General features: G+C 46.1%; 1 protein-coding gene across 2 annotated transcripts in view; it reads right to left on the bottom strand.

Annotated features, from left to right (window-relative positions):
* LPCAT1 (lysophosphatidylcholine acyltransferase 1) overlaps window positions 1-27,167 on the bottom strand; it is a 146,697-nt gene that overhangs the window by 14,577 nt on the left and 104,953 nt on the right. For both annotated transcript variants that reach the window (XM_026659250.2, XM_026659249.2), the window contains exon 12: window positions 18,910-19,048. In XM_026659250.2, coding sequence (XP_026515035.1) covers window positions 18,910-19,048 — 139 coding nt within the window. The remainder of the gene's footprint in view (window positions 1-18,909; window positions 19,049-27,167) is intronic.

The raw sequence follows: 27,167 nt of genomic DNA, 5'->3' as shown, positions 1-27,167 counted from the left end.
AAAACAAAGAGGAGTACTTGTGGCACCTTAGAGACTAACAAATTTATTTGGGCATAAGCTTTCGTGGGCTAAAACCCATTTCATCAGATGCATGGAGTGGAAAAGACAGTAGGAAGATATATATACATGGTACATGAAAAGATGGGAGTTGCCTTACAAGCAGGGGGTCAGTTCTAACGAGACCATTCAATTAAAGTGGGCTATTATCAACAAGAGGAAGAATCACATTTGTAGTGGTGATCAGGGTGGCCCATTTCAAACAGTTGACAAGAAGGTGTGAGTAACAGTAGGGGAAAATTAGCATGGGGAAATTAGTTTTTAGTTTTTGTAGTGACCCATCCACTCCCAATTTTTATTCAGGCCTAATTTGATGGTGTCCAGTTTGCAAATTAATTCCAGTTCTGCAGTTTCTCGTTGGAGTCTGTTTTTGAAGCTTTTTCTTGAAGAATTGCCACTTTTAAGTCTGTTATTGAGCATCCAGGGAGGTTGAAGTGTTCTCCGACTGGTTTTTGAATGTTATAATTCTTGATGTCTGATTTGTGTCCATTTATTCTTTTGCATAGAGACTGTCCGGTTTGGCCAAGGTACCTGGCAGAGGGGCATTGCTGGCACATGATGGCATATATCACATTAGTAGATGTGCAGGTGAAAGAGCAACTCCCATCTTTTCATGTAATATGTATATACATCTTCCTACTGTATTTTCCACTCCATGCATCTGATAAAGTGGGTTTTAGCCTATGAAACCGTATGCCCAAATAAATTTCTTAGTTTCTAAGGTGCCACAAGTACTCCTCATTGTTTTTGCTGATACAGACTAACACGGCTACCACTCTAAAAGATTAGTGTAAAAGTTGTTTTATGTCAAAAGCATAAGAGGTTATGGGGACCCTGCTAGGCACCTTTGCTGATCATTAAGGAGGTGTTTTCCAGAGTGTACACAGATATTGTGGTACCCCTACCCAGACCTTCTAGAAATGAAAAGGCTGTGGTAGATTCTGCCACCAGGTACCCTGAAGCCACAACTCTATCTAACATAGAAGCTGAAACCGTGGCTACTGCCCTAATTACCATTTTAGCAGGGTAGGTTTTCCCATGGAACTCTTGTCCAACAGTGGTGCAAATTTCATGTCTATGGTTTTCGAGAAGTTATGGGAGTTGTGTGGAGTGAGGCATATAAAAGCCACCCCTGATCATCCAGAGACCAGTGACTTGGTAGAAAGATTTAATGGAACATTGAAGTCTATGCTGGGAATGTACGTCATTTGATGAGAAAATGACTGGGATGTGTTAGGGTAGATCTATACTTACAGAGCTTTTGCGCTGTAAGTTTCACCAGTGATAGGGATCCAGTGAAAGTAAAGCGCTGGTTTGTGTACTCACTCAATTCCTCAGGTGTCAGAGAGCGTTTACACTACCAGCACTTCCAGCGCCGATGAGAGCAGCGCTGTAGGGCAGCTATCCCACAGTGCAGCTCTCTCGATAGGTCTTGTGAGAAGCGGAGTTGAGTGGAAGGCATTCTGGATCCCTGCTCAGTGCCCCATGCTGCCCTGCTTCATGTCTCAGCAGCCCCATTACTTCCTTGTTTCTTTCATGGCATTTTTTTAAAAAAAAACCCTGCTGTCTGGCTGCTTTCCTTGCCATATCTACAAGCAAAGGGAAAGGGAGTTTCAAACTTCCCAGGGCTGACGTCTGTTTACTTGGCGTCAGAGCAGCGGCGATGCTGGCCAGTGCTCACTTTTGGAACTGTGGAATATCCTTCGGAGGCCAAAAGGTGCTTACACTGCTAGAATGTGTATTCACTTTCACAACAGCACAAAAAGAACTGCGGTAAGAGCTATATGCCTCTCGTGAAGGTGGTTTTCTTTTTGCGGTGAAACTTCTGCGTTTCACCGCAAAAAGTCATTAACAAGTGTAGACGTTCCTGCGGTTTTACTGCAAAAAGGGACTTTTTGCGCTTTAAATGGTAAGTGTAGACATAGCCCTACTGCCTTATTGTTATTCACATACAGCATTGTACCGCAAGAGTCCACATAGTTTGCTCCCTTTGAGCTCTTTTACAGGAGACAGAAAAGGGGACCCTTAGATTTAATTCAAGGATCATGTGAGGATAGTTCAGAAGATCCAGGTAAGACTGTAGGAAAGTATGTCACTTGTTTTAAAGATGATTTAAATGCTATGATGGACTTAGTGCACCAGAACCTTCAAAAGAATCAGAACCCTCAGAAAACATGGTATGACAGGCAAGCTGGAGAAAGATCTTTTGATATTGGTGACTTGGTGCTATTGTTGACCCCAGTGAGGAAAAACCAATATGTAAGACTATTGGGAGGGATATTTTGAGGTCATAGAGTGAATGAGATCACTTACGATGTAGAAAAGCTCTATGGCAGGGGAGCTTTGCACATGGTACATGTCAATAGATTAAAAACTTATCATGGAAGAGAGAGATGGTGGTGATTATGATTTGTTGCGCTGATGAGGGAACATTTACCAGCTCTTTAATTAATTTAGTCAGAAAGAGTAAGGAACAGACTCCCCTAGAGAGTATTGAGGTTTGGGAGTGGTTGGACCCCACCCAAAAGCAGGAGATGTCGGTCCCCCCCTTTAAACGCCACAGACAAGCATTTTCCAACCTGCCAGGTTTAACTAATAAAATGGTGCATTCCATAGGAACTACAGGGCTGTCCCCTGTCCCTAGCAGAGTATACTGGGCTAAAGGAGAAATGCAAAGACTGTTTCAAGATGAGGTGGACAGCATGCAAGTTATGGGGATGATTACTAAATCGAAAAGTCCCTGGACATCTCCCATTGTAACAGTACCCAAAAGAATTAAAACCATGACGTTTTATGTAGATTTTAGAAGGGTAAACACCATCCTTACCTCAAACTTCAGATAGAGGACCCACTGGGTGGGGTGTGTGCGCAAAATTCATAAGTACTCTAGATTTAACTTGCAGCTATTGGCAAATTCCCTCAGATGCTGATGCCAAGGGAAAAAAACGGTTACTTACCTGTAACTGTTGTTCTTCGAGATGTGTTGTTCACGTCCATTACACATTAGGTGTGCGCGCGCCGCGTGCACGAACGTTGGAAACTTTTTCCCTCAGTGGCTCCCGTTGGGCCTGCAGGGTCTCCCCTCCCGCCAGAGCGGCGCCCCGCTCTAGCGTATATATATCCCTGCCGGCCCGACCCTCCCTCGGTTCCTTCTTGGTTTTTTCTTTTTCGAGTGATTGTTCACGTCCATTACACATTAGGTGACTCACAAGCTTACCATTGGAGGAGGGTAGAAGTCAAGGAATAAATCGATTGAAGCACAGCTCTACCGACCGCCGCGTCCTCTCTGGTCTGATGATGGATCGCGTAGTGGGCTGTGAACGTATGCACCGACGACCAGGTGGCCGCTTTACAGATTTCCTGGAGTGGAACCTGCGCCAAGAACGCCGCCGAGGACGCTTAGGCCCTAGTACAGTGAGCCCTGATCTCCGGGGCTGGTACGTTAGCGAGCTCATAGCACGTGCGTATGCAAAGCACAATCCATGCTGACAAGCGTTGCGTCGAGATAGGTTGGCCTCTCATTCGCTCCGCAACGGCAACGAACAGTTGAGTCGACTTGCGGAATGGCCTGGTCCGTTCTAGATAAAAAGCCAAGGCCCTACGGACATCGAGGGTATGCAAGCTGCGATGGCTTGGGTCCGAATGGGGCTTAGGGAAGAACACCGGTAAACAAATGTCCTGTCCCATATGAAAATGCGTGACCACCTTTGGAAGGAATTTTGGGTGCGGCCTCAGTTGCACCTTATCTTTATAAAAAACTGTATAGGGAGGTTCCGAAGTGAGGGCCCTCAATTCCGATACCCTCCTAGCCGATGTGATGGCCACGAGAAACGCTACCTTCCATGAGAGGTGCATGAGGGAGCAAGAGGCCAGGGGTTCAAAAGGCGGCCCCATGAGCTTAGTCAGGACCAGGTTGAGATTCCACGCAGGGACCGGTGGGCTCGAGGAGGGAAACACCCTCTCCAGCCCCTTGAGGAATCTGGCTACTGTGGGGTTGGAGAACACCGAAGCCCCCAACTCCCCAGGGTGGAACGCCGATATGGCAGCCAGATGCACCTTAATTGAGGCGGGGGCGAGACCCTGATGCTTGAGGTGCAGCAAGTAGTCCAGAATCGATGGGACTGAGGCCTGCAGAGGCTGTACGTGATGAGGCTCACACCAGTGGCGAGGTAGGTCGCTCTGGTGGAGGGCTTCCTACTACCAAGGAGAACCTGCTGGACCTGATGGGAACATCTGTGCTCCGTATCGTTTAGCCAGAGAGAAACCACGCCGTGAGATGTAGCGACGGTAGGTTCGGGTGGAGTAGGCGACCCTGGTCTTGCGTGATGAGGTCGCGATGGAGGGGGAGGGCGATCGGAGTGGTCACGGACAGTTCCAGCAGGGTCGTGAACCAGTGCTGGCGTGGCCACGCTGGGGCGATGAGGATGACTGTCGCCTTGTCCCTGCGGGTCTTGAGGAGGACCCTGTGGATGAGCGGGAATGGGGGGAAGGCATACCTCAGGCTCCCGCCCCACGGAATCGCGAAGACATCTGCCAACGAGCCCGGGCTGAGGTTCTGGAATGAACAAAACTGAGGGCATTGGCTGTTGCCCTTGGTGGCAAAGAGATCCACCTGGGGAAACCCCCACCTTCAGAAGATTAAATGTAGGACGTCCTGTCTCAACGTCCACTCGTGCATGTGGTAGGACCGGCTGAGGCGGTCCGCTAACCCATTTTGGGCCCCCGGGAGATATGTTGCTAGTAGGTGGACTGAATGGGCTATGCAGAAGTCCCAGAGGAGGAGCGCCTCGTGACAGAGGGGAGAGGACCGGGACCCGCCCTGCTTGTTTATGTAGAACATGGCGGTAGTGTTGTCCGTCAGAACTAACACGCTGTGGCCTTCTATGGTAGCATGAAAGGTCTGACAGGCGAGGCGAACCGCCCTTAACTCCTTCAGGTTGATGTGAAGCAACTTTTCTTCCCTGGACCATAAGCCCTGAGTCCGCAGGTCCCCCAGGTGCGCCCCCCAACCCAGGTCCGACGCGTCTGTTACTAACGTCAGAGTGGGTTGCGGGGTGGCGAAAGGAACCCCTGCGCAAACCTGCTGCCGATCGAGCCACCAGCGGAGGGAGTTCGACACCCGATCTGGGATCGTCACCACCAGGTCCAAGGGGTCTCTGTTGGGGCGATATGTTTGGGCCAGCCACAACTGCAATGGCCTGAGTCTTAGGCGGGCGTGTCTGACTACATGTGTGCAGGCCGCCATGTGTCCCAAGAGTTGCAAGCAACATCTGGTCGTGGTCGTGGGGAATTGCTGTATGGAGCTCGCGACCTTTTGAATGGCCAAGAACCGCAATACGGGAAGACTTGCCCATGCCGCCACTGAGTCCAGGACTGCCCCTATGAAGTCTGATCTCCGCGTGATCAGCGATGACTTGGGCACATTGACCAGTAGACCGAGCTTGCGGAACACCTGTAGTGCCAACGTCACATGGGAGCGAACCTCGGCCTCCGACCGGCCCGCAAGGAGCCAGTCGTCCAAGTACGGGTAGACGCGCATCCTTCTTTTTCGAAGAAAAGCTGCCACCACGGACATGCATTTTGTGAATACTCGCAGGGCCGTTGCCAGGCTGAAGGGCAAGACCGTAAATTGAAAGTGGCGCTGGTTGATGGTGAAGCGCAGGAACTGCCCGTGGGCCGGGCGGATGGCGATGTGAAAGTACGCATCTTTCATATCGAGGGCAGCGTACCAATCTCCCGGATCCAGGGATGGGATAATAGCACCAAGGGAGACCATACGGAAACGTGTTTTGACCAAGAATTTGTTTAGTTTGCGTAGGTCCAAAATGGGACGGAGGCCCCCTTTTGCTTTGGGAATGAGGAAGTATCTGGAGCAGAACCCTTTCCCCCTGAGGTCCGGAGGAACCTCTTCCACTGCTCCTACTGTGAGGAGGGTCCGCACCTCCTGCATGAGGAGTTAATCGTGAGAGGGGTCCCTGAAGAGGGACGGGGATGGGGGGGTGCGAGGGAGGGGGCGAGGAGAACTGAAGGGTGTAGCCCGCCTCCACTGTGCACAGGACCCAGCGGTCCGATGTTATATGTGACCAAGCACGGTAAAAATGGGACAGGCGGTCCCTGAAACACAGAGAGGGATCCGGAATAGAGGTTGGTACTCTGTCCTCGATCGCAGCTTCAAAACCCTTGCTTGTTTCCCGGCTGCGGCTTGCCTTGGCCATGATTCTGGCCCTGGTTAGGCGTGTTGTTGCGTCTACGCCTGTTATCCCTGCCCCTCCTGCGGTACGGTTCCTGTCTAGGACGAGGGTGGTACTGTCTCTGCGGAGGTTGGGGCTTAAAGGATTTCCTCTGCGTCACTGGGGTATGCATCCCCAACGACTTGAGGGTAGCTCGAGAGTCCTTGAGGCTATGCAGTCTGGCGTCCGTCTGGTCCAAGAACAAGCCTGATCCCTCGAATGGAAGGTCTTGGAGGGTGTTTTGCACCTCTGGGGGAAGGCCGGAAGCCTGTAGCCACACCGAGCGTCTCATTACCACTCCTGACGCGATTGTCCTAGCAGCTGCGTCCACAGAGTCAAGGGAGGCCTGTAGAGAGGTTTTGGCTACTGCCTTCCCTTCGTCTACTATAGACGCAAATTCGGGTTGCAAGCCCTGAGGCAAGGATTCCTTAAACTTGGAGACTGATGCCCAGGAATTGAAGTTGTGTCTGTCCAGAATCGCTTGTTGGTTTGCGATCCTCAACTGGAGGCCTCCGGACGAGTAGACCTTTCTCCCAAATAAGTCCAAGCGTTTTGCCTCCTTGGCCTTGGGGGCCGGGGCTTGCTGGCCATGTCGCTCCCGTTCGTTGACCGCAGAGACGACCAGCGAACATGGTGTTGGATGAGAGAAGAGGAAATCAAACCCTTTAGATGGGGCGAAGTATTTCCTCTCCACGCCTTTTGCAGTAGGCGCACTGGAGGCCGGTGTTTGCCATACTGTTTTGTAATTGGACTGGACCGTTTTTATGAGCGGGAGCGCGATCCTGGAGGGGCCCTCCGGGCTTAGAATGTCGACCATGGGGTCCTCCTGCTCAACCGTCTCCTCTGCCTGCAACCCCAAATTGAGGGCTACTCGGCGGAGCAGGTCCTGGTGCGCTCGATGGTCAATCGGGGGAGGGCCGGACACGGTTGTGCCCGCCACGGCTTCGTCTGGCGAGGAGGAGGAGGTCAGGGCCTTTTGCGCGTCTTCCTCCTCCTGTAACTCCTCATCGGCTGGGCGCTCCTCTGGAGTGCGTTCCCTGACGTGGGTCTGGGACGGTGCCGGGCTCGGTGCCGAGTCAGCCCTTTCTCTCTCTGGCGGCCTGGAGACCGTGGCCTCTTTGCGAGAGGGTGGGCGCCACTGCGGAGAGCGGGACCGGTGTCCCGAGGGGCCAGATTTCGAGGTCCTGGATGGGGGGCCTTGCTGGTGGTAGGCCCAAGGGGTCCAGAATGGCCATTGTCCTGGATGGCCCCACTGTGGGTGCCAAGTGGCTTCGTGCTCCCTACTGGCCTGTGCTCTGTGGGCATATCTGCTGGAATGGCCCGAGTCTACATCCGAAACCACGGACGGTGATCTGGAAGGCCACGGCGCTGCCGTGGAACGGTGCCGGTCCGGGGTCGGAGAGTAGTGCTTCCGTGACCGGGAGTAGCGTCTTGCTGACCTGGACCTGGATCGGTACCGGTGACCCCGGGACCGGGAGCGACTGCGGGAGGTCGGTCTCGGGGATCGCGCAACTGACACGTCCCGGTGCCTACTCGAGCCGGGCTGCTGGGTCGGTGCCGTGCACTTATTGGGGCCCGACGGTTGTGCGGCTCTCTGCGCGGAGGGAAGCCGGGAGTCCACCGAGGCGGAGCTCGACCGGGACCGGCGCCGTGAACGGTGCCGGCTTGCCTCTGGATGGCAGTCTCGGCGGATTGTCCTTAGCGTGGAGGGTGCCCTCAGCGGACAATTCAATGAGGTCCTTTGCTGCCTCAAATGTGTCCGGGGTGGAGGGCTGTTCCAAAAGTTCTTCCAGCCCTTCCTCCTCACTCGACACGCCTATCCCGGGGCTCGACGGGCCTTTCGGCGCCAGAGCCACTGGCACCGGGATCTGTGCTGGGGCCGCAACAGCCTTAGGTGCACTTGTGATCTTCGCGGGCGCTACCCTCTTATGCAGGGAACGTCCTCGGGCCTTGGGTTGGCCCTTCGATTTAGCCGGCGAAGACGACCAGTGCCGGAGGTGTTCATGCTGATTTGGTGCTGTGGGCTTAGGTTGCCCCGCCGGCGTCGGATCACAGACCGATGCCGGAGCACTCCGCACCGAGGTTGACGGTGCCGTCGAAGTGGAGGGCTGTAACGCCGTCTCCATGAGCAGCTGCTTCAGGCGAAAGTCTCTCTCTTTTTTAGTCCTGGGCTTGAAAGCCTTACAGATCTTGCAGCGCTCTTTTTGATGTGCTTCCCCCAGGCAACGGAGACACGAGTCGTGTGGATCGCTTACTGGCATAGGCTTGCGGCACATGGCACAAGCCTTGAAGCCTTGGGCGTGCGGCATGCCCCGCCGCCCAGGGCCGGTGCCGGGGTTAGCCAAACACCCGACACAAAGAAGTTTAAGTCTTTCTAAATAGCCAGGGGTTTGCAGCTTAACACTAACTACTAAAGAACTGATAACTGTAAGATAACACTAAGTACTATGCTAAGGGACACTCTCAGACGAAAGATAGAGTTGTTCCAACGTCGCCATGGACGGTAAGAAGGAACCGAGGGAGGGTCGGGCCGGCAGGGATATATATACGCTAGAGCGGGGCGCCGCTCTGGCGGGAGGGGAGACCCTGCAGGCCCGACGGGAGCCGCTGAGGGAAAAAGTTTCCGACGTTCGTGCACGCGGCGCATGCACACCTAATGTGTAATGGACGTGAACAATCACTCGAAGAAGTAGTCAAGTTTCATGTGGAATCTGACCTGAGTTTAAAGCAACACCATTTGGATTGATTAATGTGGTGGCTACTTTTCAGAGGCTCATCAAAGAAGTGCTGCAGGGTTTGCAAGCCTGTGCTTGGGCCTACACAAATGACTTAGCTATTTTTTGCATCTCCTGGCAAGACCACCTGAACCATGTTGGAATTGTGTTGCAGAGGCTTAGAGAAGCCAACCTCACTGTCAAGGAATCCAAATGTAAGACAGGGTCCAGAGAGGTACCTTATTTAGGATGGAGGGGGAGGAGAGGGAGTGGGTTTGTTTGACCTAATCCTTTAAAAGTAGAAGCTATTCGGAACTGTCAAACAAACCAGGAAGCGGGTCCAATACTTTATAAGCCTGGCCAGCTACTACCTAAAGTTTGTAAAGGAAGTTAGTGACATTGTGATTCCTATAACTGACCTTACAAAAAAGGGGGAACCAGACAGTGTGAGCTGGACTGAAGCCTGTTAAAAAAAAAAAGACTTCAAGGACATAAGAGGCTTTGTCTAAATAGCCAGTTTTAGTAAGCCCTGATTTCAGCAAACCTTTTGTGCTCTGTACTGATGCTTCTAACATTGGGTTAGCTACAGTACTTATGCAGCAGGGCACAAGAAGCAGCTCATTGCCTTCTTAAGTAAAAAGCTGACTTCCATTGAACAGCACTATGTTATCATTGAGAGGAAAGGTTATGCTATGATTTGGGTTATCAGATAACTTAAGTCATAATGATATAATAAAAAATTTAAGGTTCTACTGAACCGCTCCCCACTAACATGGTTGCACAGGACCATGGGGACCAATTCCAGACTACTATGTTGGAGTGTGGCTCTGGAAATAATCCATATCAAGGGAAAAGAAAATGAAGTGGCTGACGCCTTCTCAAGGGGGACCCTGAGGTGTACTTAGGAGTGCTGGTAACATCTCTTCCTACACCATTTTTGCATTGGTGTAATGCTGGCAGGCCAGGTGCCAGCTCATACCACAGGCCCATGTCTCAATTGGACACTGACAGATACATAGCTGGAATCTGTCTTGATCACTTGTGGGTTAATACTGATAAAATAGGTATTAGAATTATAAGAAAATTTAGTGTTTAGACTATTGAATGCTTGTGAGCTGCTGCATGCATTCATCTTACTTGTAATATTTGTATTCCATAGTGTAGTGTAATATTTGAGTGGGTGTATGAATCGCCACTACACAGAAGAGGCACATTAATTAGTGTGAAGAGCTGCTCTACTACAGAAATTGTTACCCCCCACCCTGAAAGAGAAGACCGGTTGATTACCAGACAGGCTATACGTAGATCTTACAATGGGAAACTCCACATATCTGGATTGAGGAATCATCAACAAAAGGACTAAAGACTCTTATTGTTGTGCTCTCCTCTCTGTGACCCAATCACCGGAGTTTGCAGCTCATAGCACTTGGCAGGAGATGGATAAAAACTAAAACAAACAAGGATCTCTATGTTGCTTGGACTTGGAGGAGGGCAGGCGACTCAAGGTATTTCTAGATATAAGCAAGAGTTTCCCAGCTGCTTAGCCTGGGTTAGCTCTAAAGGACAAACAGGGCTTGCTGATTATAGAAGACCCTATTACTTTCTGAAACCTAAGGCTGTAACTCATTCATGTGTCTATAGTTGCTTGCTTTAACCTTGTAAATATCTCTCATTTCTTTTTCCTGTTTAATAAACCTTCATATAGTTTACTATAGGATTGGCTACAAGCATTGTCTTTGGTATGAGATCTAAAGCACAATTGACCTGGGGTGACTAGTCCGTCGGAATCATGAGTAATCTGAACATTGTTGTGATTGTTGGTGCCACTGGAAGTAACCACAAATAACATTGCCTTGTCCTGCTTGAGTTTCCTCGGGACTCTTGGCAGGAAGGGAATCGAGGGGAAAAATGCATATAACAGTAGTGCTGATAATTGGACAAGAAATGTATTCTCCACAGAGTGCTGGCCCCAACTGCCCTTGGAGCAATACTTCTGGCACTTCTTGTTTCTGTTTCATGCGAAGTGGTCCTACGATGGATGGCCTCGCTGCTGGAATATAACCTGGTTTACGAAGTCATCCAGCTCCCATTTGTGGTCTCTGGAAAAACATCTTCTGAGACTGTTTTGTGTTCCAGGTCGGTGAACATCAGACAGGGGGACATGATGGCAAATACACCCATTCCTGATGTTGACAGCCTCTATGCATAAGCAGGAGTATCTTATCCCTTCATGCCTGTTGATATAATAAACTGTTGTCCTGTTGTCTGACATGACTAATGTATACAATCTGGATCAACTGCAGGAAGGGCTTCCACACTGAGCACTGCACATAGCTCCAATACATTGATATGGAGACTACGCTCTTACAGTGTTCAAGCAGCGTGGATAAAAATCGATTTTAAAAAAAATCTAAAAAAAATTTCAGATTTTAAAATTAAATACAGGTTTATTTTTTAGAAGAATAAGCCTCTTTAAAACTAAATTTAAAATTGACAACCTATGTTAAATCCTAAACTAATTATAATCTATTCAAATCATGTAAACACAAAAAAATAATATTAAATACATATTACATTAAGTAAGTTTGCTGCCAAGTTATAAAGAAAGTCCACTGAACTGGTAGAATTCGCTGAGCACCTAGAACCAGAGTTTGCTGAAGTGTTGAATCAACTTTTGGCAGCAGTAGCCTCTTTTGCAGAGAGAACAGTTTCTTCAACTAGTTCAGTTCGATGACTAGTCCTTTCAACGTTAAGAAACCAGTTGGGAGGTGAAAAAGCAGGAAAGCTTGTTTTCCCCTTCCAATCCACGAATAAATAAAAATAAGAGTGAGAGGATGAGATCTACTGGTTCAAACATCTTGGAAGCACATGGTGACCAGAAACAATTAATTCAATTCACTAAGTATAGTTAGTATTTCCTTTATTTAATAAAGTTAGTTTTAAATGCAAAACATGTTTTGATAAACTTTTGGATAATCTAGCACATTTAATGTAGCTTTGCTCAATTTCAAAAAAATTAAAATGCTATTTTTGAGCACTGTTAATTGAATTTGAATTTCCATTCAAATAGAGCTTGATACCAATTGCAAGTAAAAAAATAATCTAGTAAATAAATGTATCATTCACCATTTGCTAACATAAAAAGCTAAAAGTAAGAATCTGATTCTTACTTTTAGATTGCTTAAATAAATGTGTATAGATATAGTGTATCCTGATTAGCAAATAGAAGCACCAAATTTAGTGTAAAGGCTATATTTATTTGCAAATCAATGTTTTAATGGTTACTAACCAATGAGAATCAGTCTTTCCTGATGAAAATAATTGAAGTACAAATGCAAAACACGATAAAAAGGTTTTCTACTTGCTGATTAAAATCTGATTTAAATCTCTGATTTAAACAAATCCACACTGAATCCAAGTGATAGGGGCTTTTATGCCCTTCTAGATGGGCTTCCTAAACCAGCAGTGAAGAGTCTGTAACTGTTTCTCTTCTGGTAGAGTCAGGATGACCAGGATTCCAACACAAACTGTCTTCACATTTTTCAACCTGGTGAGGGAGTCCAGCACCCACTGAGACCAAACCTGCAGACATCAGAGGTGGAGTCTTGCAAACAGTGTCATGTATGCGCATGATGATGTGCCCAAGAAGAGCAATTCAAGACTTTATAGATAGGGGACCCCACTTGCATGTCCAATTTGTAGCCCTGGGACCTAATGGAGTTAAGGACAGAAGGGTGGGTGCAGGCTGGGCATAACTCTGTCTGTGAGCCTGGGAAGGCTGCCTCACATATGCAGCACCACTTGGATTTAACCTGCAGTTTTCTTGGCTGCTCTGCTATGCCTGTAAGGGGCAGAGGAGCTGGCAGGAGAGATACTGCAGCAGAAACTCAGAGATGGTTAAAACCCTCTAGGGATTAACTGAGCCAGGGAGGAGGAGGAATGCTGAGGAGAGAGAACACTGCTCCCCACTGCCCAAAAAATGGGACAAAAAAGTTAAAATAGAAGGAGGAAGACTGGAACCAAGAGGACACCACTGCCTGCTGCTGCGCAGGCAGAGAATCTGGCAGCAAGCAGAAGGGACGTGGCCAGACTAGATGGTGCCAAAAGGCTGATCCGCCTCCGTGAGTTGCTGAGAGAGGAGAGCAGCCCAGACGTCCAGAACTGTGGGAGATGCTGGAATGTGGTGGGGGAGTGGGGGCAGAACACACAGAAGGTGTGACAGGGAAATAAATTAAAGAAAATAAATAAGATATAAAGAAAGGATTAACAAGCAGACTAGCTAACAGACACCACAGAGCTCTCTCTTAGGCCACAGGCAGTTGAAAAGGAACTGGAGCTGCAGCAGATCCACCCTCCCCTATATACCCTCTAATCAGGGCATGAGGATATACAGGGCTCAGGCGTGGACCATATGGATGCTGGTACCAAAATCTCTAATCAGAGGGGTTTAGGCATGTTCACAGACCTGAAGCGGAGCACTCATAGGGACAACAACTTGAAGAAGAATACTGGTATGCCTCGATGACACAGGTGGGCTGCCACTACTGCCAGAACCTTTGTAAACACTCTCAGCACTGTGTTCAGAAGGGTAGTGTATTGGTAATGTCCAAAGCCAATGGTAAACCTTAGGAAACTCCTGTGTGCTGAGTATATGTCTATGTGAAAGTAAGCTTCTTTCTGGTCGAGACCTGTATATCAATCTCCCATCCTTGGATCTGGGATTATCAAGGATAAGGGTGATCATCCTGTATTTCAGTGTCGCTTGCAGGTGTTCGATTGCCTGATATCCAAGATAGGCCTCCAACCTCCCTTCCTTTTGGGGATCAGGAAGTACCTCGAGGTGCCTTTCCCTCTGACCTTAGGAGGCATAGGTTCTATGGCTCGCAGCTGAAGAAATTATTCCACCTCTTGTATCAGTATCCTGTCATGAGAGTGGTCTCAAATGGGACAGGGATGGCGGGTTGTAAACAGGGATGGAGAGATGGTATACCCTGTTGTGATAACCGGAACAGTGCTCTACTTATGGTATGGCTGGGATTTAGAGACCTTCCTCTTCAGAGCAGTGGTACAGACACTAAGGGAATGAAATGTGGCCATAGAGTCTCTTAAAGTGTGGTCATACATCCTTCTTTTTGCTAAATAAATGGTTTCCTTCAAATGGTAAATCCTCGACTGTCATCTGCACCTCTTTTGGAAAGCCAAACGAGTGGCGCTATGAGGAGCACCTCATCATGACTGCAGTCATCATCGAGTGAGAGGCTGTAACTGCTGCATCTAAAGCCACTTGGAGAGTGGATCTAGCCTCCAATTTCCCTCCTTCAGCTATGTAGTGACAATTTATTATATTTAATAAATTCATACTTTGCCATAAGCACCTGGTAATTTGCAATGTGAGACTAGAAACTAGTAGATGTATAATTCCTTCTACCTAATAGGCAAGGCTAAGATTATGTCACAGAGGTTGCAGAAGTTACGGAATCCTTGTTCACCTTCCTTGGTGGGTCTTCAGTGCCTCTTACTGACTATCTGCCTCTGGCTTCAGGCCTTCTGCGGCTCGGCTCTCTGGCTGGGTCACACAATCAAAACGAACCCCTTCCAGGATAGCAGAGCCCAACAAGCCTGTCAGTCTGCCCTCATCAGTGTTTTCAGCCCTTTGGTCATGTTTCCAAATGAGTCTTGTCTCCTTCTCAGGGCTTAAGTTAGGCTTGTCCCCCCTCTTCCTTGGTTTACACCCCAAGGTTTACACCACTTCACCGGTGGACAGTGGGGGAACCGAGGCCCTCTCACTATTCCATGTTCCAACCCAGGGACGTTATAAATAGCAGTTACGTATCACTGCTGCTTCCCTGAGCCTCTTCCCACCTGGCCCCATTATCTTCACCAGTTACCTCTGTGAAGTTCTCAGGTCGTCTCTCTCCCAAGCTTAGCAAATGCAGCCAGACCCAAAGACTGGTTATCCCTCAAACTCCTTTGGCTACAGAGGAGCATCATTTTTTTCCTTGGTCCCAGCCAGGAACAGAACTACTAAGTTCCCTGAAACTTCCTCTATCTGAGCTTGCTGGGCTCTTATTGAATGCTTACGTGCAGCCTCTCTAGGCAGGCCTGAAGAGCCCACCTTTGCTGTTCCTTTCCTGGAGCAGGGTGTAGTATCATAGAATCATAGAATATCAGGGTTGGAAGGGACCTCAGGGGGTCATCTAGTCCAACCCACTGCTCATAGCAGGACCAATCCCCAACTAAATCATCCCAGCCAGGGCTTCGTCAAGCCTGACCTTAAAAACCTCTAAGGAAGGAAATTCCACCACCTTCCTAGGTAACCCATTCCAGTGCTTCACCACCCTCCTAGTGAAAAAGTTTTTTCCTAATATCCAGCCTAAACCTCCCCCACTGCAACTTGAGACCATTACTCCTTGTTCTGTCATCTGGTACCACTGAGAACAGTCTAGATCCATCCTCTTTGGAACCCCCTTTCAGGTAGTTGAAAGCAGCTATCAAATCTCCCCTCACTCTTCTCTTCTGCAGACTAAACAAGCCCAGTTCCCTCACCTTCTCCTCATAAGTCATGTGCTCCAGCCCCCTAATCATTTTTGTTGCCTTCTGCTGGATTCTTTCCAATTTTTCCACATCCTTCTTGTAGTGTGGGGTCCAAAACTGGACACAGTACTCCAGATGAGGCCTCACCAATGCCGAATAGAGTGGAATGATCACGTCCCTCGATCTGCTGGCAATACCCCTACTTATACAGCCCAAAATGCCGTTAGCCTTCTTGGCAACAAGGGCACACTGTCGACTCATATCCAGCTTCTCGTCCACTGTAACCCCTAGATCCTTTTCTGCAGAACTGCTGCTTAGCCACTCGGTCCCTAGTCTGTAGCAGTGCATGGGATTCTTCCGTCCTAAGCACAGGACTCTGCACTTGTCCTTGTTGAACCTCATCAGATTTCTTTTGGCCCAATCCTCTAATTTGTCTAGGTCCCTCTGTATCCTATCCCTACCCTCCAGCGTATCTACCACTCCTCCCAGTTTAGCGTCATCTGCAAACTTGCTGAGAGTGCAGTACACGCCATCCTCCAGATCATTAATGAAGATATTGAACAAAACCGGCCCCAGGATGGACCCTTGGGGCACGCCGCTTGATACCGGCTGCCAATTAGACATGGAGCCATTGATCACTACCCATTGAGCCTGACGAGCTAGCCAGCTTTCTATCCACCTTATAGTCCATTCATCCCAGCCCATACTTCTTTAACTTGCCGGCCGTGGGAGACCATATCAAAAGCTTTGCTAAAGTCAAGGAACCATGGGGTAGGCAACTTGGAGTTATAGTTACGGTTCCTCTTGATAGCGCTCCCCGCCCTAGGGTTAGGGTTCCCCATCTCAGAGTTAGGGATCCTATGGAAAAGCCACTTGGAGATAAGATTAAGGTTCCTAGCGGTAGGCCTCTTGGAGTTAGGATTGCGTTTCTATGGTCAGGGCTTCCCGCCCTAGGGTTAGGATTCCTCTGGGTGGGGTTCCTGACCCTAGGGTGAGGTTCCAGAAGGGGTCCACAAAGGGTCTAGTTAGTATACCACATCACACTCTCCTCTGTAGCAATGCTGTGCCTATGAGTAACATGTATTCAACTAATTCCCCACCTTTTCAGTATTAACTAGATGCTTTCCAGTTGAATGATGAAATATCATTTGGTAGTTTTCTTTTTCATTATTTCATGGGTCATGGGCATATTCGTATAAGTGAAATGGAGGAAAAAAGAACAGGACCATCTTAGTCTGATAAATGGTTTGGCGTCCGTTTGTTTAGTAGCAAAAGTGTTAATAAAAGTCAGTGCCTATATTATATCCCTTATTATAACATCTGTTCTATAGATAGTTGTTGATTTTGTCCTCTTCCTACATTTTAACACTGTTATATTTCTATCCAAATGTGACAATTTGGGAGAATCTGTACAATTTAGGAATTGTTTGAGATTATGAACTCTGTATATGTCTATGTCAGACTGTAAATTCTATTTTGAGTGTGCATCCTCTCTGCCTTCTCTATTGGCTGATTGTCTTCATTTTTGACTGAACTTCCAGAGGCTCATGGCAAAAGAACAACAAATGAGGGTCATTCAAAGACTTAAAGTGTTCTCCTTATTGAAATGGAATAGCTCTAAACAGACTGGCTCCCAATCAGGAGAACTGGTTTTTCAGGAGAGAGGTTGCCTTGGCAGCAAAGTCACCTGATGGGACTCTGGTCACCTGCTAAGGATGACCAGGGAGTAACTTGACTAAGGGACTGGAATGTTATAAAAAGAGCAGAAGCTGCTCTTTTTGTTCTCTGTTCTTCTTTTCTCCAGCTCAAGTGGAAGAAGCAATAGGTGCTTGATGAGACCAGGGATCCTGCCTACCTTCCTAACATGGATGGACTTCCAAGGGAAGTGTGCGCTAGGGAGGGGCATTTCATTTAGGAAATTTGTTTTGTTCTAAGTGATTTGTACTCTCTTGTGAGTAAGTAAAAGAACAATAGTGTTAGAATCTGTGCAAAGCATCTGTATCTTATATGCTTTACAGCTACCATGTGGTCCCTGGAAGAGGTAACCCAGAAGGCTCACACCTTTCGGAAGAGTTCTGGGGGACGGAGTGTTCAAGCGATAGGGGGTGCCAGGAACCCAGGAAGGGATGCCAGACACTGGGTATGTGCCCTGAGATTATGCTTGCGGATCCAAGTGAAGGGCAATGGCTGGGCTCCATTCAGGCTCTGCAGGCTTAAAAACACCCAGAGACCCAGCAGCTGGGTCGCATCATAACAGTCTAGTTGAGTGGCCATCTATCTTAGGGTTTTCTTTGATTACTCCTATTTAAAGGTTAATGACTGATGACGTGAAATGAAGTCTGCTCCAGTGTCCATATTTCTGTAGCAATGCAATACATTTTAAAATGAAAACGTTCTTAAAATAAACAATTTGAAAAATTATTACAGTAAGAAATTATGTTAATTAAGAAATCAGAACCGCAAAAATATGTGCAAGTCACAATCACTTCTATTTGGGAGATGCTGCTGCTCTTAGGTTTGCAGGATCCAAACCTTATCCGAATCAGTCACAGGTAGGTTGGGCTGTTTATTATTAATTATTATTATTATTTATTAATTCTTCTTCTTCATATAAGTAGTGCCTGAAGGTCCCAACAAAGATTAGGGCTTTATTATGCTGAGCAATGTACATACACATAGCGAGAGACATTCCCTGCTCCAAAGACCTTACAGCCTAAATAGACAAGACAGACAAAAGATGGGAGAGGAAATGGATCGTGATTTGACCCAGGTCACAAGTAGAACCTGGAATACAACTTGAGTCCCCTGACTCCAGTGCAGTGCTCTGTCCACGGGATTACACTGCCTCTCTGCTGCACTGTTCTCTCCAGGTTATCTTGGTTATGACTAGAGCAGAACCAATAGTTCACAACAAATTTATTCAAAAGCTTAACCTTTTTTCCTGTTTCTGAATTGTCTACAAACAGATTGGGGGGAGGGGGGAGAAGAGGGAAATTCCCGTGTCCCCAGATCTCAGACGGATGAGAATTCAAAGACAACAGGGAAGAGATACAAAAGTAAAAAATAGAGGGAGCAATGTAACACAAATAAGAGGACAAGAGGAAAATCAATCACAGAGCAAGTGTTGCCTAAGAGCTCATCCAGGATCACCTAACCTACGGTAAAGAAATAAAATAAATATTGAAACTGAAACACCTAGTTATGCCATTTGATGTTTTAGACACATACTTCTGGCCTAAGTAACTCGGCAAAAACACTGCAAATGACACATTTTTAGCTATTATAAAACAAAAGAAAAAGAAAAAAAAGTTAGCAGCTACATCCTTGATAATCCATAGTTGTGTAGAGATTTTCAAATCCATTTAATTACTCACCATATGTGATTTTCCCTTTTTCTTCTGCATCTATAGCTTTAAAAAGGTCTGTTACATTAAGCTCTGACACACCCAAGGCAGTCTTCAGAATGCAAGCTAAGTCGTTTTCTATTATGGTTCCATTTTGTGATTCATACATCTATGAAATAAGGCAGGAAGACAAATTATTGCAAAGCCAAGTACTAATTTTCAGAAGAGCAACACATTTAAAATAATTTTATATGGGTAAGATTTGTTTCTGAAAAGTCAAGTTAGTTTCAAATTGATAATGATCAAGCGAGAGCTTGTGGGTGACCTATCCGAAATAAATAAAGGGTAGACACAGCCAAGTCATTTATGAACCACTGTGCACTTAGTGAAAAGATTGTGATTAATCTTTCCCTGCTGGATGCTGAACTGATGAGCTTTCATATATAAAGAACAGCAGCTCTACCACTTGAAATAAAGGAAAATGGCTAAGAAGAACTGCCAATAATAATAATAAAATAAGTAATAGTAGTAAATCTTTTCACACGTACAGTGCTTTCTATGTGAGGATCTCAGAATACTTTATAATCATTAATGAATAAAGCATTATAAAACTTTGTAAAGTAGTTGATTATCCCCATTTTACAAGAAGGGAGGCATAGACTTTGGAGCCCTGCTTGAAATGCATTAGGCCTAATTTTCAGACCTATTCTAAAGATATTAAAAATAACAAATGGGTTAGAGAAGTAGATTGGAAACTTCTTTTCAGTCTTCTATAATACAACAAAATGGGGATAACCAATGAAGCTAAAGGTTGGCAAACTTTATATGGATAAAAGGAAATACCTTGTCACACAAAAATTAGCACGTAGAACTCATTGCTGCAAGACTTCAAAGGCCAAGAGCTTAGTAGGATCAAAAAGGATTAGCCATTTTATGGATAACAAGAATATACATACCGTATATACATGTTCATTAGCTCGTTTCGTTTATAGGCCGACCCCCCAAAATGGATAGGTAAAAATAGCAAAAACTGTATAACCCTTTCATAAGCCAACCCTATATTTCAGGGGTTGGAAGCCGCTGGTGGGTCGGGACGTTTTGTTTACTTGGAGCATCTGCAGGCATGGAGCCCCACAGTTCCCATTGGCTGGGAACAGCGAACCACGGCCACAGGGAACTGAGGGGCTCCATGCCTGCAGATGCTCCAGGTAAACAAAACGACAATGTATTAGATATGCATTACCTAGGGAGGTGGTGGAGTCTCCTTCCTTGGAGGTTTTTAAGGCCCGGCTTGACAAAGCCCTGGCTGGGATGATTTAGTTGGGAATTGGTCCTGCTTTGAGCAGGGGGTTGGACTAGATGACCTCTTGAGGTCCCTTCCAACCCTGATATTCTATGATTCTATGATTCAATTCAATGATTCCATAGAGTTTAAAATCATCAAATTTTCGTGTAGACCCGTTTATAAGCTGACCCCCGCTCTTTGATGTGTCACTTTTTTATCAAAAATATTCGGCTTATGAACGAGTATATATGGCAGTTACAACAGCATTCTTGCACTTTCCCCCTAAGTAATTAGTACTAGCCACTGCTGGAGACAGATTACTGCAACAGAAAAACTAGCTTGATGTAATTCCTGAGTGCTCAGAGGCCAATACTGAAGGTCCCAAGCACGGTCAAGGGATATCATCCTGGCAGGATTTCCAGCACCCCACTCTTTCCCTAGTAACTGAAGGAGAGAGGGCCTTGGATTCACACTAGCATGCTGCCCTTGGACTTCAATATTGAATCTCTTCCCATCTTTTGGGATTGCTGTGTCTAGCAGGTTTCAGTCTCTGGCTGGTAGGCGTCTGATAAATTTTTCAAGTCCTAAAGGAAAATATTAAAACCTTTCACTTCAAGAGATCATTCAACTAAATTATATCAGTAACACAACTGATCACACACTAATAAGTGTTAGCACATGGCTGAGGACAATTGTGCAAAGACACATACTCAGGGGTCAGTTGAAACATTTTGACAATCCCAACAAGCTGTGCAAAGATTTAAATCCTCATTTAAATTACCTGGGTTGGGAAAAATAATTAGAGTGGTGGCAGAGGGGTATGAGATTGAACATAACTAGCTTTGGCGGAAATCGGAATCAAGACAGGAACAAGTGGGTGAGAGAGGGAGGATCAGAAGGAGAAAGAGGGGAAATTATTGCCTGTATTTCTGCTTCTTTGAAGACTTCATCTAGTAGGTCTCTCACTCCTGGAGTTGTATTTTCTAGAATACATCCAGCAGATCTTCCATAGCTCAAGTCTTTTGGCCTTCTAGGGCAGCAGTAACAGGGGAGTGAGAGAGCCAGGCTCCTTACAGGCTGTTGCATGTCACCCTTAGGCTATATTATGGAATTACTGGTCGCAGTTACATAGTGAAGGCGGAGTTTTGCCCTTAACACAAGGCTTCAACCACTTTGTTATTTATAAAAAAAACAACAACAGTGTATCCTCCGCAAATCTTACTCTTTGAATACAGAATGAGAATACAGAATTTTGTGAAAAGTTACAGTAAATCGGTTTATAAATTAAAATTAACTTTAATATGGGTCCTTTAAGAAATTTAGCACCAGGTGTGAAAGCTTTTCTTTCTCCCAAATAATTTTGACAATAGAATAATGCAGAAACTGCAAAATTCCTAGAAATCTTGTGTATCAGCTACATCTGAAGCGTATTTATCTATCTATCTAGGCTGAGCCAACCCCTCAGCCCGACAGTATTAGCCTTCACACTTGAAATAGGAGTTGAGAACCACATCTGTCTGAGCCAGCATAGAGCTATGAGGCTCTTCCAACCCCTTTTGCCAGAACCTATGTTACTAGAGGGATTCATGGGCAGATGTACAGGAGTGTTCCTCCACAATTAATGGAGAAGGAATTCCTTACTAGAATATTGACGTCCACCTGACCTGGGCCTGGAGGTATCTTCGAGGGTCCTTCAACCTTTACAGTTGGGTTGGGTTATGCATCCTGATTGGCAGCGACGGGGGTGCAAAACACCGACCCACATTGGGAGGGGGCTTTGGCCAACCATGCCAATGCCTACCTTAAGGTGGTGAGATCATTCGCATGCATATTAACCTTTTCCTGTAAGTGGGGAAGAGAATTATTAACTAACAGGCTAACATATTGGGGTCCTATTGCTTCTTCTCACATGTGGCTGAGCCATGCAGCACCCATTCGCAGATGAAACTGATGCAAGGATTAATTTGCCTTTTCCTTTAGGTTAGATAAAATTGCAACCCCAGCCTCCTCTGGGGGCTGGTTGTGTTCCAACAGGGCTACTGTTTCTTTAAAGGACTTTTGCCCTGTCCTATACTCTGGGGGTAAAGTACTCCACAATGCTTGGTCAACAGCGAGCTGTAAGATTTTAATGCAATCCTCTTCAGGCAGTGTAAACACTTAACCTGTCTCCTCCACACAGCGATGGAAGAATTTTCACTGGGCCAACCTGTTTGGCCACCAAATCTAATGTTTAATGTCTGTGACCACTGCAGTGGGGCATGGGGTGTCAGGAGAATTGCTATCTCCAGAGTGCTCCTCAAAATATAATTCCTGGAGGTGCAAGTATTGGTGGAATAATCCCAACTAAGCACAAACTCTTCATTGACAGCATCCCCATAGCAGTGAAGGACGACTCCAATTCAGTGATAGGGTGAGGCTGACGTGGGTACAAAGGGTACAGTTTGGGTAAACACAATAGATGGGGGAAAAGCCTGTGTGGTCTGGGTGTAGGTATTGGCCATGACTGAGTTGCCAGTATCCTTTGCAGGACAGGTGGCTGCAGGTGACCACCCTCCTTGGTGAGTCCTGAAGAGGCTGCATTCTCCTGAGCTGGATGGCCCTAACTCAAGAGATGAGGATAATGCTCCTAGCTTTGTCCTGCCCTGTGGCACTAGGGTGGGAACATTTCTTTTTTATTGGTTTTAGTCAAGAAATCCCAGCCTCTCTTGCAGTGGATGCCTGTGACACTGCGTCTTCTAATCCCATGACAAAATTGGTTATGGGGGGGGGATATCAATTGGTCCCCCCTTTACTTTACTTGGTTGAAAGTATATGCTGCACTTTAGTCTGTGTCTCTGCCCCCGAACTGAGCTCCAGCTCCGTGTCAATCTCCTGACTCCCCTCAGAACTTCCCTCTTAGCTAGCAGTCTCCACCTCCAAAAGAACAAGTTGGGTTCACTTAATTCCTTCTCCACTTCTGCTGTACTCAGGCCCCCCTGTTCTGTTTGCAAGTGACCTATCACTTCAAAATAATCAACTTCCTCATTTAACTTCCCCTACTGCAGGGGAACTTCTCTGCTCTGTAACTGGTAGCCTTCCAGTGACCTTGAGCAAGCAGAAGCCTTAGCCTGCCAACAATGCGCTCCGTCCCAAACATCCTATGTTTGAGTCTGACTTCATTCTAATCTTTTCTCCATTTCCTGTCTCTCAGTAAAGAGTCAGCTATTCCCCAGTAGAGGAATGCAGCTGGTCTTTTAACTGCTGAGTAACTTTTCTTTCTTCCTCAAGAGCCTGTGATGTCTGGCTAAGCGGATACACCCTCCTTTTTAACTTAAGTGCCAACACGTTACATGCCACAAACAAACATTAAATCAGTATCCCTTTCAATTCTCTAGCCTGCCTTCCCTTCCTTTTGCCTGTTTCAACCTCAGACACCTGACAACATCCCATGGGTTAGGATGCTAAAAAATTGCTTGACTGTCCTTCAACTGCATCAAGTCTCCTTCATAATTCTTAATGTTCCTTTTCACAAAAGTCTCTAACACCTTGTTGAGGGTGACCATCACTAGGTCTCCAGAAGTCTCAGCTGACTCCCTTTCCTATTCCCTAGCTAATAAGCTTTATCTTACTTGCTGAATTCTAAGTCTGCACAATATTTAGCACATAATGTGGACATCCCTTCCAAAATGGTAAGCCTCTTACCAAGTTAATCGGTTATAACATTTACTCAACTCTGAACAGTCCCAAAAGCTAAACTGGCTCCATGCCTAGTAGAAGGTACGCAAGGCCGGAATTAACCTGTAGAAGGATGGGGATTACTTCCCTCTCGTCCCTTGTTGGCTACCGTGCTCTAGCAGCTCAAGAGGCATTTACCCTGCTTGGGCCCACCGGGCACTGTGGCTGCTAGGGGTAAACTGGCACAGTCTTTCCACAATGTATGGCTCAGGGCTGCAGTCTGGAGGAGCTGTGGGACTTTTGTTAAACTCTGCCAGTCTACTCACACATCTGGACAGGTGCCAAATTGCTGCGGCCTATTGGCAGCTAAAATAAAATCAGCTCCCTTGCCATCTCAAAGTGTGGGTCACCAGGCCCTGATGCTACTGCTTATTCAACTTTAGGTACCTTTACTTAGTTTCACAACACAACTCAACTCACAAAGCCAGCTTAACACATGTATAAAGCTTCAAACAGCATGAAATCCCCCCCACTCTTACTGATTATATTCATTAAAAAAATTTCCACTTAGTCACTGATTAAAATTTGAGGGTTTTAAAAGGTTCTAGTCCCAGAATCAGGCACAACAGAATTAAGTTCAATATCTGGTTGGAAACCCTGACGTACACAGCAGCAATACTCATACTGAGGGCAGAGCAAAATTTAAAAACATTTAGTAGCATAATGAGTAAAAACCCAAATGCTTCAACCCAAATGAAGGCATAGTTATAGTGCAGTATGAATGGTGTCCTGCACCATCCTTTACATATAGTCACAAGGAGACCTAGTAGTGGGAGACAGGTTGTGTTCCATAATGGTTTAACCCTGCCTCTGGCACGTCAAACAAGTCTGATGGTCAAGATTTAAAAGCTTACGTGGTCATTTGGCCTATTATAGGGCTTGTGACTGCCATGAATATTCATATAAACACCTGGCCTCCTTTGTCCATAACTGACTTACCCTAATAACGTTGGGGTGTCCTTATTCTATAGGTTAGTATATTAGTGATTTCAACTCATCATATATGTCAATTTGTTGCCAAGGCAAATTTGTGGTTACACACCTGCTGATGTTCCTATCCTAAAATGTCGAAAAGCTGGTATTAGTTCATATTCCTGCAGTTACCTGGTATGACTTTATACAAAAATTCCCATAACGTAATATTTCCAGTTCCCCAGTAACTCAGGGTATCTATTGGGTAACTCACTTATGCTAAAGCTCATAGACCTCAAAGCCTTATGCTAACTTCTCAAGCTAGATTACAGGATATAGGCCTATAGGTTTCTCGTGTTACAGCTACATAAAATACCTTTAAGCTAGCTCTGTGGGCTACAGGTCTTTTCTCAGCACTAGAAGTAGAGCACTGGAAGTTTCTCATTCAGTCTGGTATCAGACAGACACTTGCAGTTTGCCCCACCAGAGGAAATTCTGATCTGCCACACTCTAATCTGTGCATTACTTACGAGGAACTATAATGGATTCACTCAGTGTCTGAGATTGTGTTCTCATTCTCTGCCAAGTGCATGGCAACTAGGAAAGACTTGTGGGACAGAGTCCACTCATGCAGCTGCAGGAGTTTCTCACACAGGGGTCTGACTGCTACCTCCCTTCTTATAAAATATGGTGGCCTAATTGTCCTTTGACTCAGGACCTTTCAGAGACCTGGTATCTTAAAAGTCCTCAGAATGTACAGGACAGCCTCATCTTCAGAACTACTATGTGCAGCAGCTACTCCTCGAAAGACCATGCCCCCTGGATGTGAAGCCTTTCTGTGTGATCTCATCAGACCAGACACATCCATAGTCCCCACAATATAGACCAGAAGTTTTTTGGAAATCCAATCCTAGTGGTAGATTGTCCCTGATTGCTACGAGACCTGAGAAACCTTGAGACTTATTAGGATGCAACATGAAGAATCTCTGATACTTGATTCCATTTGAATCCCAAAAGGTCCACTGAAACCATCCCATTTGGAAATGTATCAGGGGAAAAAAGAAGTCAGCCCTGTTACGGCCAGCAGTCCCAACATTCATAGCATGGCCTAAGCTGTCACCTGCTGTCTCTTGTTTATTCTTTCTACCAGAATGGAGATATCTTGGATTCTGTGCCAGGGCAGGAAAGATTACAGTTTTGAGTACAAAGCTCTACTAGACATACCTAATGTCTAATAGGAATAAATTAGGACTTTGGGAAGTTTATTATGAAACCTAATGACTTCAGCACCTTGATGGTGACATAACTGATCTTTTTAATCTCTCCCAAATGCTGCCCATCAATCATCTGAGTAAGGAAACGTGGATTTACAGCCTTGACAACTAGGATATGAGTGCTTTCTAGTACTTCATGAAAACAAAACATTAGACAAAAAGGAAAAAAAAAACAAAAATTGACAATCTGAAATGCTTGCCAAGCACTGGAAGTCTATTTGCATGTGTGTGCCTGAAAGTCCAAAGTCCACATTGACTTTCTTAAAAATAAATAAATAAATTTTAAAAAAATGGTGCTGGCTCCCAAAATGATTGTCTTGACTCTTTAATTTTTTCTACATACTAGTTCAGTTCCCCAATATCTAAGATTGGCCAGTGCCCTCCTGCCTTTTTGACTATCAGGAAGTAACTAGATTAAGGCCCCTTATTTCTTTTGCACAATGTCATAGGCCTGATGGCTGTCTTTACTAGGAAGGATTTATTTCCTGCAACATCACTTCCTGATATTGAGGTATCTAAGAGAATTGCAGGGCTGGGGAGAACTGGAGAGTTGTTTTTATTTTAAAAAAATCTGAATGTATTGTCCAACTGACCAGTGCTCAGGACCCATGTTTCGGTGATGATTGGCAGGGAGTGAGGGAATCACTGGGGCTAAAAGCCTCAAAAAGTTGGATCTTGAGATAGAGTTGGCAGGCTGTCCATATGCGCCACAACCTCTCCAAAGCACTTCAAATTTTAATGCTTGGAAAAATGGAGCTTAAGAGCCTTTGCCTTAAGTTAGCGGTGAGGCCAAGTGTCCTGACAACGGGGGTACTGAGCTCCCTTGAAGACAGTCATCGATACGAAGGATGGATTTCAAAGAGAAAGCTTTTCCCTTCTCTCCTTTAGAGGAAAGCCATGAGGGATGAGACAGACTCGAAAGAATGTAATGAGCCTTTAGCATATTTTGAATTTTGTTATGATACTTCTATCTTCTACCAGTGAAGCTCTCCTTGCTATATGGAAGCTCCTGCAGCTTCTTCTGGACCTATAACACTGGTCTACAATTTTTGAGACGTCGTCTGCTTCAGAGATAAAATGTGCTATTTATTATGTATTTTGAT

The sequence above is a fragment of the Terrapene carolina genome, unplaced genomic scaffold (genome assembly GCF_002925995.2).
Source record: "Terrapene carolina triunguis isolate 2854851 unplaced genomic scaffold, T_m_triunguis-2.0 Scaffold613, whole genome shotgun sequence".
Taxonomy (NCBI): Eukaryota; Metazoa; Chordata; order Testudines; family Emydidae; genus Terrapene; species Terrapene triunguis.
This window is presented reverse-complemented; position numbering and strand designations above follow the sequence as displayed.